Consider the following 15052-nt stretch of genomic DNA (forward strand, 5'->3'; position numbering starts at 1 on the left):
AAAGCTTAGAAAATTTTTCCACGTATGACAACTAAAAAGAGTTTGCCAAATTGAATTTATTTATTTAAAGAAAAATTGCATTGACTTTTATCTTGACCAATATCTCTATCATTAAAGTATCTTTGATCGCCATGTATTTATAATTAAATTGAGCAATTAGAGAATATAATATAATGCACAGTTTATTATTAACAATTTTCAAAAATTATAGAGATAATTTATACAAATACTTGTCAGAATTAAGTGTTTTGATGGCATAATATCTCTATCTTTTTTGTTTAATATCATATGTTTATATATGTCGTGCTAAAAAACAGTGTATTGCACGAGTTTCTACACTAGTATAACCATGTTATAAATCATACATTATACTAAAAAGCTTGAAAAATTCTAAGTGTCACAATTAAAGAGAATTTTGCCAAATTGAACTCAATTATTGGCTAAAGAAAAATGATATAAAATTTAATCTTGAGCAATTTCTCTACCATTAAAATATTTTTGACTAGCATTTATTTAGAGTTAAATTGAGTGAATTAAAAAATATAATATACTGTATAATATATTGCTGATAATTTTCAAAATTACGGGGTAATTTTATACGTATAACTATTAAAATTGAGTATTTGTATTGCAAAATATCTCTGGTTGTATTTTTTTAATATTATATGTTTAAATATTTCGATGCTAAAAAAACTGTACACTCTATCAGTTTCCACACTATTATGAAATAATTAGTTAAATGTATCAATAATTATTAATTAGTGAGGATAGCTCACTTGGAGAGCATTAGACTAAATATCTAAAGGATGTTCAACCCACGCTCATCGCATTTTTTTAATTTTTGAAAATTATGAATATTTATTTCTAACTTTGTAATTTTTTTAAAGTTGCTAATTTATCAAAAAATAACAAAATTTATATGTTATCCATAATAGGAGTAAATTCTTTGTAAAGTAGTTCGTTTTACTGTTTTGAATTCATTAAAAGTTTTTGTAATAGTTTTTTAGTTTAGGTGATATTTGTTTACTTGTTATTATATATTTTCATAATATTAATCTTTTATATTTTTAATAGGTTATAGACTTATAACGTAGGCTGAGATCGAACTTATATTTAAAAAATAATATATGATAAATTGAAATAACACCCATTTCTCAACATTTTATGATTTTTAATTAGATAATCTATCATTTATTTTAAGAATTTCCACTATATACAACTATTGATATAAAAATCTATATAAAATAATTATTTAATTGTATAAATAATTATTAATTAGCAAGTATAATTCAGATGGAATAGTGTCAAAATGAAGATCTAAAGGTCGAGTGTTCGATTCAAGCTCATTGTATTTTTATAATTTTTAAAAATAAAAATTATAAACAGTTATTTCTAACTTTGTAAGCTTTTTAATTTATTTATAGTTAAAAATTGAGTACATTAGAAAATATAATTTACTGCATAATATATTGCTGATAATTTTCAAAATTACAGGGTAATTTTATATATATTTGTCAAATATATTTTTACTACATAATATCTCTGACTTAATTTTTTTAATACCATATATTTATAAATATTGATTCTGGAAACCGTGCATTACATTAGTTTCTACACTAGGTTAGAATGTATTTGATGAAGAAAAAATCATACATCATACAATTTAATAACAAAAATGTAAAATTCTATATGACATTCTCATAGTGATTTGTGAAATAAAATAATTTTTATTATAGTTAACATCAACTTAATCCTTTAATATATGATTAGTACATCACTATTAGATATGTTATCTTAAATTTTTTGAAAAATTATATTTTTGTATTTAAAACCTAAAAAGATTTCCATTTAAAGTTTCGTAGAATATATATTTGTTTTTTTTGTTGAAGTATTTGCTAATTAATAAATTTTTATCATTAAATATTTTATTTCTAAAATATTTCATCAATAAACAAAAGATACATGATAATCAAAAATTATTCTGAGAATCACAAAAATCATACAATCTAATAATAAGATTGTAAAATTCCAAAAATGACATTTCCATTGTGATTTGTCATATGAAATAATTCTTAACATATTTAACATCAACTTATTCCTTTAATATATGAGTGCATATCCCAATTAGATATGTTCGACTAAATTTTCTTGGAATATTATATATTTGAATTTAAAAACTACATAAGATTTCCATTTAAAGTTTCCTAGAAGATATATTTGTTTTTATATGTTGAAGCGTATTTGCTAATTACAAAGTTTTTCATTAAAATTTTAATTTCTAATATATTTCTTCAAGAAACAAAAAAATACATGATAGTCAAAAATTATTTTGAGAAAGACAAAAAAATCATTAACGATAACGTTGTTGGAAGATATAGCAAATTTGGCTTCAAAGTTTGAGAATTTTAAATTATACTTATATTAACAACTGAAGTTTTACATTTAAAAGCACTATATATTCTCAAATTCTCTACCTATTTCATAAGAAATATTATAATTTTATATTGATAATATGTTATTGCATCTCTATTAACAATTTTATGTATTACACGAGTTTCTATACTAGTCAGTAAATGAACGGGGAGGGTGAATTCAAATTTAGAAAATCAGTTTTGGAATTTATTTTTTCACAAATTGTTGTGAGAGACGGTCTCTTCGAAAAACACATTAGATATTTTAGTTAAATAGCTCAATTCATACAAATTAAAGAGAAAATAAAAATGATGACTTCTTGTTTTGAAGTCGTTTCTTTGAGAGATGATATCTTATAAACATAGCTATTTTTTAAAAAACTGGGTCGACCCAATTAAAACGGTCTCTTCGAAAGACCGTCTCTAATAACAATAGTTGATTTTAAAACTTGGACGAGACCGTCGCAAGTTAAGACGAAATGTGGGCCGACCCATTTCATGCACGCGTAACAACATTTTAATTTTTTGTGCATTTATCAATTTTGACCTTAAATGTATCAATTTTGAAAATTGATATCTTTAAGATTAAAATTGAAAAATATCCAGAAAATAAAAAAATGCCCATGTTATTACGCACGAGCCGACTCAAATTGACGATCTCATTATAAGGTCGTCTCATCTAAGACCATATCGTCCTAAAAGGGGATTTAACCCATTAGTAAATTACTCAACGGTTTGGGATGGAAATATGTGAAAATTTTAACTTCGTATTTGGATCTCAGGAGATTTGACTTTTGACCGATAGTATTATCCCTGTATTTCTCCAAAAAAAAAAAATCTAGGGTTTCAAATTTCATTCGTATCTGGAATTTCTCCATTGCTTCAATTTCTCCCGCCTTCTCTTTCTCTCTCTACTCTCATTCATCCGTGCCACCGCGACCATTCGCGGAGGCCGGCGCTCTCTCTACTATCTCTCAATCTGGGATTTCCACTACTGCTATTGGGTTTATGCTTTCAACCATAACTGTGATACTAATTAGTAATTTCCATTCTTCTCATTGTTGTTTATTTCTTTGATTTTCAATTTCTGTTACGATGCACTTTGTTTTTCAATTTCATGTTTTTCATCGACATTTGAATGACAATTGAGTCTCATATTGTGCATCAGACTAATTGAATCTGCTAATTGCTACTTAAATTTATAATTCAGTAGCGTGATTTATATTTTCTGGGTCATTTAAAAAAATTGCTTCAAATACGAACAAATTAGGTTTTGTGAACGATGAATGTTTTTTTCGGGATTAAAGGAATGTGCATGTATTTTCCGAACTAGAAAAGCTCACTCGTGTCTCCCTACTCAAACTAATATCTGCGTACAGTTTGATAGCAAATTGAATACTATTGAGATATGTTCTTGTTGGTTTGCTGTATGTTGCTATGGAGATGAGTGAATAAAATCTCTGATAGTTGTTTACTTTCTGCAGTGCACAGCATTGTTCGAACTCTCCTCCATTAGTTAAGTTTTTATATTAGTGTTGCACACTAGCACGCTAGCACCATATAATCTGAAATTCTGATAAAGTTCCTCCTTATTTGGATGAGTCAAACTCACGAATAGTAAGATTTTAAGCTTCAATGATTGAGGAAAAGATGGCTTATGGCAATGACCAGGGTTTTCAGTGTTCTAGTGTAAGATTAGTCAGCTACAAGATTCTAGCCTTGGGATTTTTAAATCTTTGGAAAATATGGATTGCATTGGGCAAACGAGTACAATGTATCTGCATTTCTTTGTAGAATTTTTTATAATAAAAAAGGGTGATAGCTTGGTAGAGTTAGCATTAGCTGGTGGATTATGGCAAATTAAGGATACCGGTTTAAGGTGCGTCAAACACTATCTCTTCATTTGTAATTGTGTACGGAACCAACGCGGCCTCCATTTTCAAGTGTTATATGTTGCACAATTTAATATTAATAGGTTTTCATCAAACAATCCAGAGAATGGCCTAGGTAGGATCAAATCTAGATTCTCCCTTGTAGTTGGGGACTTGGGGTTGACTTGCTGCATTCGCTGAGTTATTAGAAGCTAAAATATAGCAATCGATTATAGCAATTGTGTTATGAAGTGTATGCTCATTTTCTCCATTGTACAATCTGTGTGTATTTCTTGTTTGCTGTAAAAATTCTGCCTTCTTGACCAGCATAATCACGAAGAGGGCCCTAAAACAATGCCATGTGTTGCATTGATGGGATTTGGTGTTAATTTAAAAAATGAGACCCTCTCTTTTGCATTCTGATTTTTCATTGATTCCTCATTCTTTATTCCTTGTTCCTTGTTCCTTGTCCTTGTTTTCTGTCCCTCCAACTTTTAATATTTGGGAATCCTTTTGTGCTTCGGGGAAAAAGTTATAATGAAAGGTGCGATAGTTTTTACAAGGACGGGTATTTTCTTGATATGTTGAGTCAATTTTCTTGAAATCCTTTTTTAAGAGTGCATCCCTGCCTGCTGGACTTTGTTAATTTTCTTTCATGCATAAAGAAGAGAAATTTTTTAGGTTGTTGCACCTTATTTCTATGAAGTATAAAAAAGATGTTTTATTCATGCATACATGGTGTAGGTATTTTCTTTACTTTGATTATTTGCTTCCTTAATCAGTGTTTTCTTAGTCAAGTCACTTGGCTCTTATAAATTTTGTGATCATAATCAACCATGAAATCTAATGTGTTGCTGGCCCTTGGCACTGTGAGATACAACAGGTTGAGAAATTTGCTATCTGTTGAGACACTGGGAGGAATCAATATAGCTCTGGAATTTTGGTTTGCATTTTTTATACTCTTGACGAAGGTACCAAATCTAGTTATCTTCTTCCTTTAATGCTTTGCGCAAGAATCAATTCATCTAAATTTCAGAATTCTTTTCAGTTATGGAGTGCAACAAAGAAGAGGCCTTGAGGGCGAAGGAAATCTCACTTAAGAAAATGGAGGCAAAAGATTTTGTTGGTGCTCGTAAATTTGCTTTGAAGGCTCAACAGCTTTATCCAGAGATGGAGAATATGTCCCAGATGCTTTGCGTTTGTGATGTACACTGCTCAGCAGAGACGAAAATAGTTGGGAATGAATCGGACTGGTATGGAATTCTCCAAATCGAACAGACTGCGGATGAAGCAATGATTAGGAAACAATATCGCAAGTTTGCTCTTCTTCTTCATCCTGATAAGAACAAATTTTTTGGTGCTGAAGCTGCATTCAAGTTGATAGGAGAAGCTCAGAGAGTGCTTCTGGATAAGGAAAAAAGGCAGTTCTATGACCTGAAATGCAGAGCATCTTGTAAATTAGTGAGAAAAAATCAGCCCCATCAGCAGCCAAGTAGGAATTTTAATGTTGCTAAGCCGTCTGTGGTTCCGAAAAAATTTACTAGCAATTCCAACTCTCATGTCGATGTTAAGGCCTTTAATGCGACATGTCCAGGGCAGACTCAACCAGGAGGTGGTAATGGGAAAGAGACGTTTTGGACCCAATGTCCTTTCTGTGCAGTTCGGTATCAGTATTACAAGGAAATTCAGAATAGACTTCTTCGTTGTCAGAGTTGCAAGAAGCCCTTTACTGCCTATGACATGCTTGCTCATGGTACACGACCAGGAGCTGAGGCAACCCAGCATGTGTTTCCTGGGCAAAATATACCTAACGTGAATGGAAGCAAGGCTGGATCAGTAGCTAAGAACAGTTATGCTTCTAATGCTGGTTTTCAGTCTGGTAAAAAAGCTAAAGTTAGCCAGTCACAGAAATCCAGACAGGCTCCCAAAGGTTCAAACAAAGGGGATAGAAAAGCAGAACAGGGATCTAAGCCTGTTAGGAAAATAAATAGTCAGAGAAGGAAGAAACATAGTGCAGAGTCCAGGGAAAGTTTTGGATCTGAGAGTAGCCTCGATTCTGAAGAGGTAGAAATACCAACAGACTCCAGACAACAATATGACAGTGGTGAGGATTGCCGTTCTAGAAAATCAAACAGGAACAAACGAAATGTTTCATACAAGTATGATGCCAGTGATGAGGAGGAAATCATTAACCCTTCGAAAAAGGCAAAAGAGACTGGTTCATCCTGCCCCGCAAAAAAAGTCGATGTAAATGCTTCAGAAAAGAGACAGGAACCTGACCCTTCAAAGCAAGAAAGTAAGAAGGTTGAATGCAATAAATCTGACATGGGTGAGTCGACCAAGAAAAACTATGAAGCTGATGATGACTACTTCTTAGCATCAAGTCCTGAAGAAATTCCCGAGCCAGAATATCATGAATATCCAGATCCAGAATTTTGTGACTTTGACAAGTTCAGGGGAGAGAAATGCTTTAAAGTTGGGCAGGTGTGGGCTGCTTATGATACTTTTGATGCAATGCCTAGATTTTATGCCAAGATCAGGAAAATTTTTCCTGGAAGATTTAAGCTGCGTATAACCTGGCTTGAGGCAGATCCTGACGATACACTCGGGATAGAGTGGGCCAATGTGGAATTGCCGTATTCAAATGGTAAGTTTACATATGGTAATTCAGAAAATACTGCAGATCGTCTTATGTTCTCCCATGAGGTTACTTGGAATAACGGGGAAGGTAAAGATTCTGTCTTGATATATCCTATGAAAGGGGAGATATGGGCCCTGTTCAAGATTTGGGATGCCAATTGGTATTTAACTTTAGAGAAGGACACAAAGTTAGAATTTGAATTCGTTGAAATACTGTCTGAATATGATGCAACTGTTGGGATACGTGTTGCGCAGCTGGGAAAATTGAAGGGCTTTGCTAGTCTGTTTTGCCGAAAAAATGAAACCGAAATACAAATACCACCCACTGAGTTACTCAAGTTTTCCCATAAGGTACCTTCTTGTAGGATGCGTGGTGATGAGAGGGAAGGTGTTCCTAAAGATTCTTTTGAGCTTGACCCAGCATCTTTAAGTATGAACGTCCTTGAAGAGTTCAGTCTTCCTCGATCAAATAAAAATGCTTGTTCTGCTAACGCTAAATTTGAAGGCTTGATTCCTGGTGTGGTGCGTGAAAGGGTAAATCTTTCCGCCTTCACTAACACTGGAACACATCTATGAAATGTGCCAACGAGTTGAAGAATTGTGATTATGACATTTTAGAGTTCTGGAGTACGATTCACACAATTTGGTTGAATTGTGATTATGACAGATGAGAAAGGTGGCAGTTCTCTGCTTCTGGAAACTTGTTCCGGCTGCATTTCCCCCATCTTTTGTACAAATTGTAGGGCAATGCTTATGTCCGATGCAATTCGAAGCATTTGGTGAGAGTGCTTCGCCACTCGCGTAGCGCTATGATTCTTCACCTGGTAAGGATTTCTGATGTCTATTGCCAGCCCATGTGCTCCAAATCTTGATATCATGCCAAATCTATTGCCTTTCTGATTGAGCAGGTAATTATGGAAACTAAGTAGTTAAAAACTGGACTATCTCCTAATGTTAGTGACAAGTTAATGTTAATTGTAAACTCTTGTTTTGACAGAACAGTAGAAATTTACTTATTCTGGGTGTTGAAATTATGCTTTAGAAGGTTCAGTACACTTGCAGTTTAATTCCTTTATGTGCATTTTAGTTTAATGTTTACTACTTCGTCTCTCTGATTTGGCTACATTTTCTATGTTGGTTTGTATCATTTATTTGCCAAAAAATGAGTCTACACTTATTTACTTATTCTTATCCACACATTTAATCACTTTTTCAACTCATTCACAAATTTCAGAGTTTCTAAAAGGCGTGGTGGGTTATAATTTACTTCTCTAAATTTTCTCTTATTTTCTCTATTTGTTTTTTGTTGCATGTTTTCATCCATAATCGCCGAACATAAATACACAGTAGAAATTACAAAAGATGTAGAATACTAATAACTACAATTAGAACACTTAGCTACTAAGTATACTCTAACTAACTTCTATTTTCAACTATTTTCTCTCCCAACAAATTAATTTAAAACTTTGAGGTAACCAAGGAGATTGTGTTTTCAGCTAGTCTTTTGAGAGACCGTTTCTACATGAGACAGTTTTTATGTCCATGTCCAGCCCTTTCCAACACCTTCATTAATAATAAAAATAAAAAAAAATTGTGTTGTCAAAGGTATTTACACAAGTTTTAAAAAGTAACTGTCCATACTCCAATGCACATCAGAATATAATTCTCCTCGAAAATATGCGTTGCAATCAATGTGATGTTGATTCATCTTTTCTTCTCAATAAAAAACAATCAATGATTCCAAGTTTGCTTTCATTCACCATTACATTACCGAAACACCATGGATGAACTCGTCAAAGAATTTGAGCATTTTATACTCACATTATCAAGAACTTACGGTAATCTTATTGCCTATTTATATCATCCTTAATGCCTATTACAGTATGCTTAATGTCTACTTACGGTATGCTTAATGCCTACTTACAACTAGAGGTGTTCAATGGGACGGGTCAGGGCGATTCGGGCTAAAATTTAAATGGGCCGGGTTGGGGCGGGTCATTTCAAATGTTAAACGAGCCGGGGCGGGTCAAATTCCGTTTATATACGACCCACTTTGACCCGTTTTTAAAAAGTTCATAAAATAGTTTTTTTTTATCATACTTTATGGCCCGTTGGATCAATTTAACTATGTATATAAAAATATCAAATAAAAATATATAAAAAGTACTAAAATATTTAATATAACTAATTCTTATAATTATTCGACCTGGCCCGGTCCAACCCTTTACACAAAGGCCCGTTAATGATCCGACCCGCTAATGACCTGTTAAATATGACCCGATCCTTGACCCGTTGGATCAACCCGTCCCGTTGATCATCTCTACTTACACATCCTTAATACCTACCTACAGTATGTTTAATGCCTATTTAAACATCCTCAATGACTACTTACAGTATGCTTAGTGTCTACTTACAACATCCTTAATGCCTATTTACAGTATGCATAATGAGTTAATGACTACTTCATTCACGTCATTTCTTCCGTTTCCAATTTGACATAACACAACTTCGTCTTTGGAATAGCCCGACCCAGCGTAAATAGTATAATATTGCTATCTATAACGCACAATGGAAGATTTATAGAAGTCTAGGTTGAATCCGACCTGTAGCTCGATAGCTACAGGAACCAATATCAGAGTATTTAAAAACTTTACATAGCTGTAATGTAATACAATTAATTACAACCCAGTTATAAGCTAAGTTAATACATTATAAACTCTTAAAATTTTTTTTTACAACACATGATTTGTCAAAATATCATTATAAGTTAACTTCCAAAAACGATATCCTCGCTATCGCAACACATGACACATAAAGGAGCAGCACATCCATCCGCACTAAAGTTGGCAACTTGAAAGTGGATCTATCCTCCGTAAGGAATAGGCCCCATCAAATACTGTCAACAATTGAATTGTTGAGTAATCCAACAAATTATTACATTTATATACAAGTCATTAACAAACATCTCTAATCAAATTCCTTGTTCACTTGGTAACCATTTATAAACATTATTTTATCCAAATCCAAAATCTTTTAAATGACCGTTTGGTATCGACATAAATACGGCTATGAACCTTTAGTTTATAAGAAATCAAAATATGGCTATAACTTTACAAGTTAATAGCGAAATAATACAACAAATGAAACATATGCTTTCATTGCGAAACAAACAAAACTTTATATATCAAACATATTTATTCAAAACTCATTAAAAACAATAATGTAATTACGATTTAAAACGTGGGAATATATGGATCGTCAAGAAGTAGGCTTGATCTAAATTCTGAGAACAGGGGTGATCGTTATCATCAAAAATACGGTTCTTGCAAGAACGAAACGGGATCAGGGGCTCGAGACCGATCCGAATAACCATTACCTATTATCAAGCTATAGGATTTCACAATAACCCGGATATAAATATCCGTTGCCGATTCCCAAAAACGGACATTTTTCAATGTCACATATATTATTATAAAACAAAACAATTCAATTGATTTTCTTTGAAATCAACAATCACCATTTGAAATACCAATCAATTCATCATCAACCATCAACGTGTAAGAACTTGAGCTACTATCAATGGCGTTTAACTAATTTTACACAATTCTTAAATCCCAATAACCAACTTATATCAATTAATCAATAGCTAATCAATTCTTATGTTCCCAAATTTATACTTGAACCAAACACCCATATTACTCAAATAAGAACCATAACTCAACAATATCAATCAATAAAGGAAGAATAATAACCCTAAATTAATCCCAAATACCGAATAAATAACCCTAAACATCCAATTTATTTTATAGTTTCTAATCCCACTTAATAAATTCCATTTTAGTACCATATCAGGACACCTGTTAGTAATTTGGTCATAACTTCCTCTTAAGAACTCGTATAGAGGCGATTCAAGTGGCTACGCGACCATGACTCAGAGCGCTACTATTCTTATGAGACACTAAAACCTAGAAAAACAGAAAGCTTATCATTGGTTTTCATGACAGCCTGTTGGTATTTCACTATTTTGAATATAACTCTCTCATAAGAACTCATTTTGGAGCGATTCAAGTGCTCACTACTGTGACTTGAAGCTCTACAAATCTCATGAAGACACCAGAACCCCGAAACGACTCTAACTGTCTCAAAAATAGCAACATAGGTTCAGACAGAACGTGCTCACATAAACTGAAATTTACTCTCAACTTTGTATATGAATCAACAACCATTTAAGAACTTACAACTACTTCAAAACATTCAATTTATGCTTAAATAGATTAATTTATAAGTTACTTTTGAGCAAGTTAAATTTTCACACAATCACATAAAACTTCAAAACCAAAGATTCACTTCAATTGCTAGTTCTTTAATGGCTACCTCAAAATGGCACCTTCTTGATAAATTATTCCAACAAAAGACCTTCTAAAAACCTAGCACATAACAATTCAAAAGTCAATTTAAGGTCCTATTGACCATTAAATAAACTTGCAAGTAAAATCAAGAACACATTTAAAAAAAAAAAAAACTTACTTCTAATCCAAAAAGAGATGGAGATGGTGATAATTAGATGTGTCCTCCTTCTTCTACAATAGCTACCATCATCAAAACACTTTAATTAGATTCTAACTTCATAAAATTTGAATGAAAATTTTCTGAAATTAAGATTAGGGTTTTTCAATTAAAAACCTTATATTTAGATTTACTTACACCAATACTTTGAGAAGATAAATGTAGGTAAAATTTCAGATTTTTGTTCTACTTTGTGAAGAGATGGAGGTAGAAATTGATCTCAGATTTGTGTTTCCTTGAGATGTTATGAAGAAGATGATAATGGTATAAAGGATGAGTAGTAAAAATAATCTTACAGATTTAACTTAAGGGAATGGGTTATTATGATGAGTAATGGATTGAGAGGTGAGTCATAGGCCATAGTGGCCATACGTGGGTATTAATTTCCTACTCATACTTATCACGGTATGAGGTGGATAATATATCTATATTTTTCGCCGTATAATTTATTTTGTCCCCAAAAATAATAAAACTTGTTTCGGTTATGAAACGAGGAATTGCAAAAGACATTTAAATACCTGGATATAAGGTGTAATCGAGGGTAACTGTCAGTATGCCGAAAGAGCTTATGATCCTTCCGTTGATGAGACCTTAAATCCTACAATACAACGTTAGCCTTGTTCGAGGGTGATTTCCCGGAAAACCCCTCCGACGCTCAAGTCAGATCGGGAGACAGAAAGTAATGAATATATGATAATGAATGAATACAAGATTAACGGATTCTAGGATGAGTTCAGATCAATTGAAGGAATATTCAGATCAATTGAAGGAATATTTGGTTCAGTATATATTGTACGTAGGAGGGTGAATATTTATTGTGGTGTAACGATAGCAATATAAAAGCTTAGTCCCTTGCAAATGATGTACGCAACATTTATTTATAATGGTAAAATAGAGGTTGGATGGTGAATTAATGTGGGAATCATGGGTATGATGGGTGAGTGGTAGGTTATGGTGAGTAGTGGGTAGTTGTTTTAGGAAGTTATTGGACCGAGTTGGGTGGTTAGGGTTTGACTAAATAAATTACGGTTTTATTTTTTTGACCCCATAACATTAGCCCCACGCATGAAGAGCGATAGATGAGGGAATTTAATGTAGCGAAGGTATCAGTCTTTATGCGGAAAAAATCATACCTGTGATGCAGATCAAATAAATATTCGGAAGAAACCATGCAATAAGGTCCGAATAAGGTAAACTTCGAATTCTTGCCTCGATGGGCCCATGATGGTGGAAGCCCCATGAATTATAAATATTTGGCCTTTGGACCACTTTTGATGATTCGACTTTAGAGCCTGATATGATGAATCGACATTTAAGCCTGATATGATGATCCGACATTTGAGCTTGATATGACTATATGGCCTGGCAGTCAAACACCTGTGACTTAGATAAGGAATCATACTAGATGAATCCTTCGAAAGCATTGATGAATATTCGGATCAAACATAAGTCTGCATTTAAGGAAATTTGTATCGGACATAGGTCCAGTCGTCAATCACCCGGGACTTAGATAAGGAATCATACTAGGTGAATCCTTCGAAAGAATTGATGAATTTCTGATCGAACATAGGTCCGCTTTGCTCAACTGTCAATCATCTGGGACTTAGATAAGGAATCATACTAGGTGAATCCTTCGAAAACATTGATGAATATACTGATCGGACATAGGTCCGCTTAATAAGTGATCGAGTTATCAAGTTAGGTGATACTCGCTATGAATATATTGACAAATAACGCCCAGAATGACTCGTTTTGAGGCTTAATAAGAGTCCGAGTTACCAAGCTAGGTGATACTCGCAAGGATTTCACTTTCAAACTAGGTGAAGTTTGATAATGAACTTAAGTAATCAGAATACAAAGTTTTTTTTATTATTTGATCAAATATCTGCCAAACTTTGAGAGAATCTTAGTTTGGTTGGATTTGGTTGACTTTTCAAAACAAGTTTAGAAAGACATTGATTAATGTCGAAATTTGGTAGTAATTGAAATCATAAATCCCTTTGTAAACAACACTCGTTCATTACTATTTTTGCATCAAAATGAGTTACTACCCATTTTTTTCTCCAAATATCTCAGAATTTGAGATAAATTACCTATAATCAATCACCTATTTTCATCATTAGCATCATTTGCCAGATAAAATTTTCCTCGGATTTGACTAAATACCGAAGCGAGTATACTGCCGGCGATGGGCCCGCCCCAATGGTAGTTACTGGGCATTGGGTTTGGTTAGTAAAATGAGGAGTTTTGAAAGAGATAAGATTAAGGTTGTGGGTATTGGGCTAATAACCGTTTCTAAGCTATTTTTCCAACAAGTGTATTTCTCACCATTTCCTCCAATACCATTTATCCAAAAAATAATATGATGGCTTTCAGTGTGCATGCCGTTTCCAACAGGTGAATGCCAAAGGGATAAAATGAAAATTTTTGAGGTTAGGAGAAATAATGGTAATTTTTTAAAGTTTAACCGATAATATTTATTCTATTGAATCCATGTATTTTTAAGGGAGACATGACTTTTATGTTTGTTATCCCCACAGACGGCGCCAAACTGTTTCGGTAGTGAAACGAGGAAGTGGAAAACACTCGAAATATTGTAAGTGGAAGAGTTATCAGGAGCGGCGATTCGTGGAAGGAAGCGACCTGAATTCCTGCAACACAACGCGTTAGCCTTGTCCGGGGGGTTATCTTCCGGAAAACCCCTCCGACGCTCAAGTTAGAACGGTGATGTGAGATTATTGAATAGACGATTATAAACTAAATGCATGAATTAAGATATCGAGGTTGATATTGCTTGTATTTTGGTAGGCTAATGAAGTGGAGTGTGAGTAAGGATATTAAGAGGGTTATTCTCAGATGATTCCTTCCTCTCTGATGGTTGTCTCTATTTATAGTGGTGGAAGGGAAGTTATTTCAGAGAGGAGGTTAATTATCATGGGGATAGTGGGTGGTTATCAGCCTCGGAAGAAGGAGAACCATGCAATGAGGGATGAATGGGAAGTTGGGTCAATCTGGTGGTTACTTTCCTGGGGGAAGTAAGGGTATTTTGAGGGTTACTTGCTCATGGGCCAACTAAGGAGTTTGGAGAATTCAGGAAAAGCCCATTGACTAAAAGTCAAGGTCAATACGAAAGGTCAAAGGGTATTAAGGTAATATGACATTAATAATTTAAATAAATAAGTAAATTAGATAAGTGATACCATGACATTTAACCCCACGCACGAAGAATGATATGAAAAAGGGAGGTCTTAATATTCCAACATCCTGAATTGTATAAATATGCAAACTTTGTCCTATATCCCTTCTGATTGTCAGGGAGGTCGTGGACTATTTTCAGTCCACGACGGTGAGTGAAGGTAATCCACCCACAGCCGTACGATTGTGAATTACATAAACGGGCTCTTAATATATACCTAAAGGCGGTAAGTGTTGGTGGCACGGCCAAAACTTTACATAAAATCAAAAATGCCACCATACAACCCCAAGCATTAGGGTATAATTCGTGCACAGAAATGTTCAAAAAATCTAATACCTCCCTGAAAAAGGGATGAAGAGGAAACCTAA

The 15052-nt window shown here is 33.5% G+C and overlaps 1 protein-coding gene across 1 annotated transcript; it reads left to right on the top strand.

Moving 5' to 3' along the window:
• The first annotated feature begins 3191 nt into the window (after positions 1-3191).
• Positions 3192-7977, top strand: LOC130817301 (uncharacterized). The gene is made up of 3 exons (XM_057682934.1): positions 3192-3450; positions 5166-5253; positions 5331-7977. The coding sequence occupies exon 3, from the start codon at positions 5333-5335 to the stop codon at positions 7496-7498; it is 2166 nt and encodes a 721-aa protein (XP_057538917.1). The 5' UTR covers positions 3192-3450; positions 5166-5253; positions 5331-5332; the 3' UTR covers positions 7499-7977.
• Positions 7978-15052: the final 7075 nt, after the last annotated feature.

The sequence above is a fragment of the Amaranthus tricolor genome, chromosome 1 (genome assembly GCF_026212465.1).
Source record: "Amaranthus tricolor cultivar Red isolate AtriRed21 chromosome 1, ASM2621246v1, whole genome shotgun sequence".
Classification (NCBI taxonomy): Eukaryota; Viridiplantae; Streptophyta; class Magnoliopsida; order Caryophyllales; family Amaranthaceae; genus Amaranthus; species Amaranthus tricolor.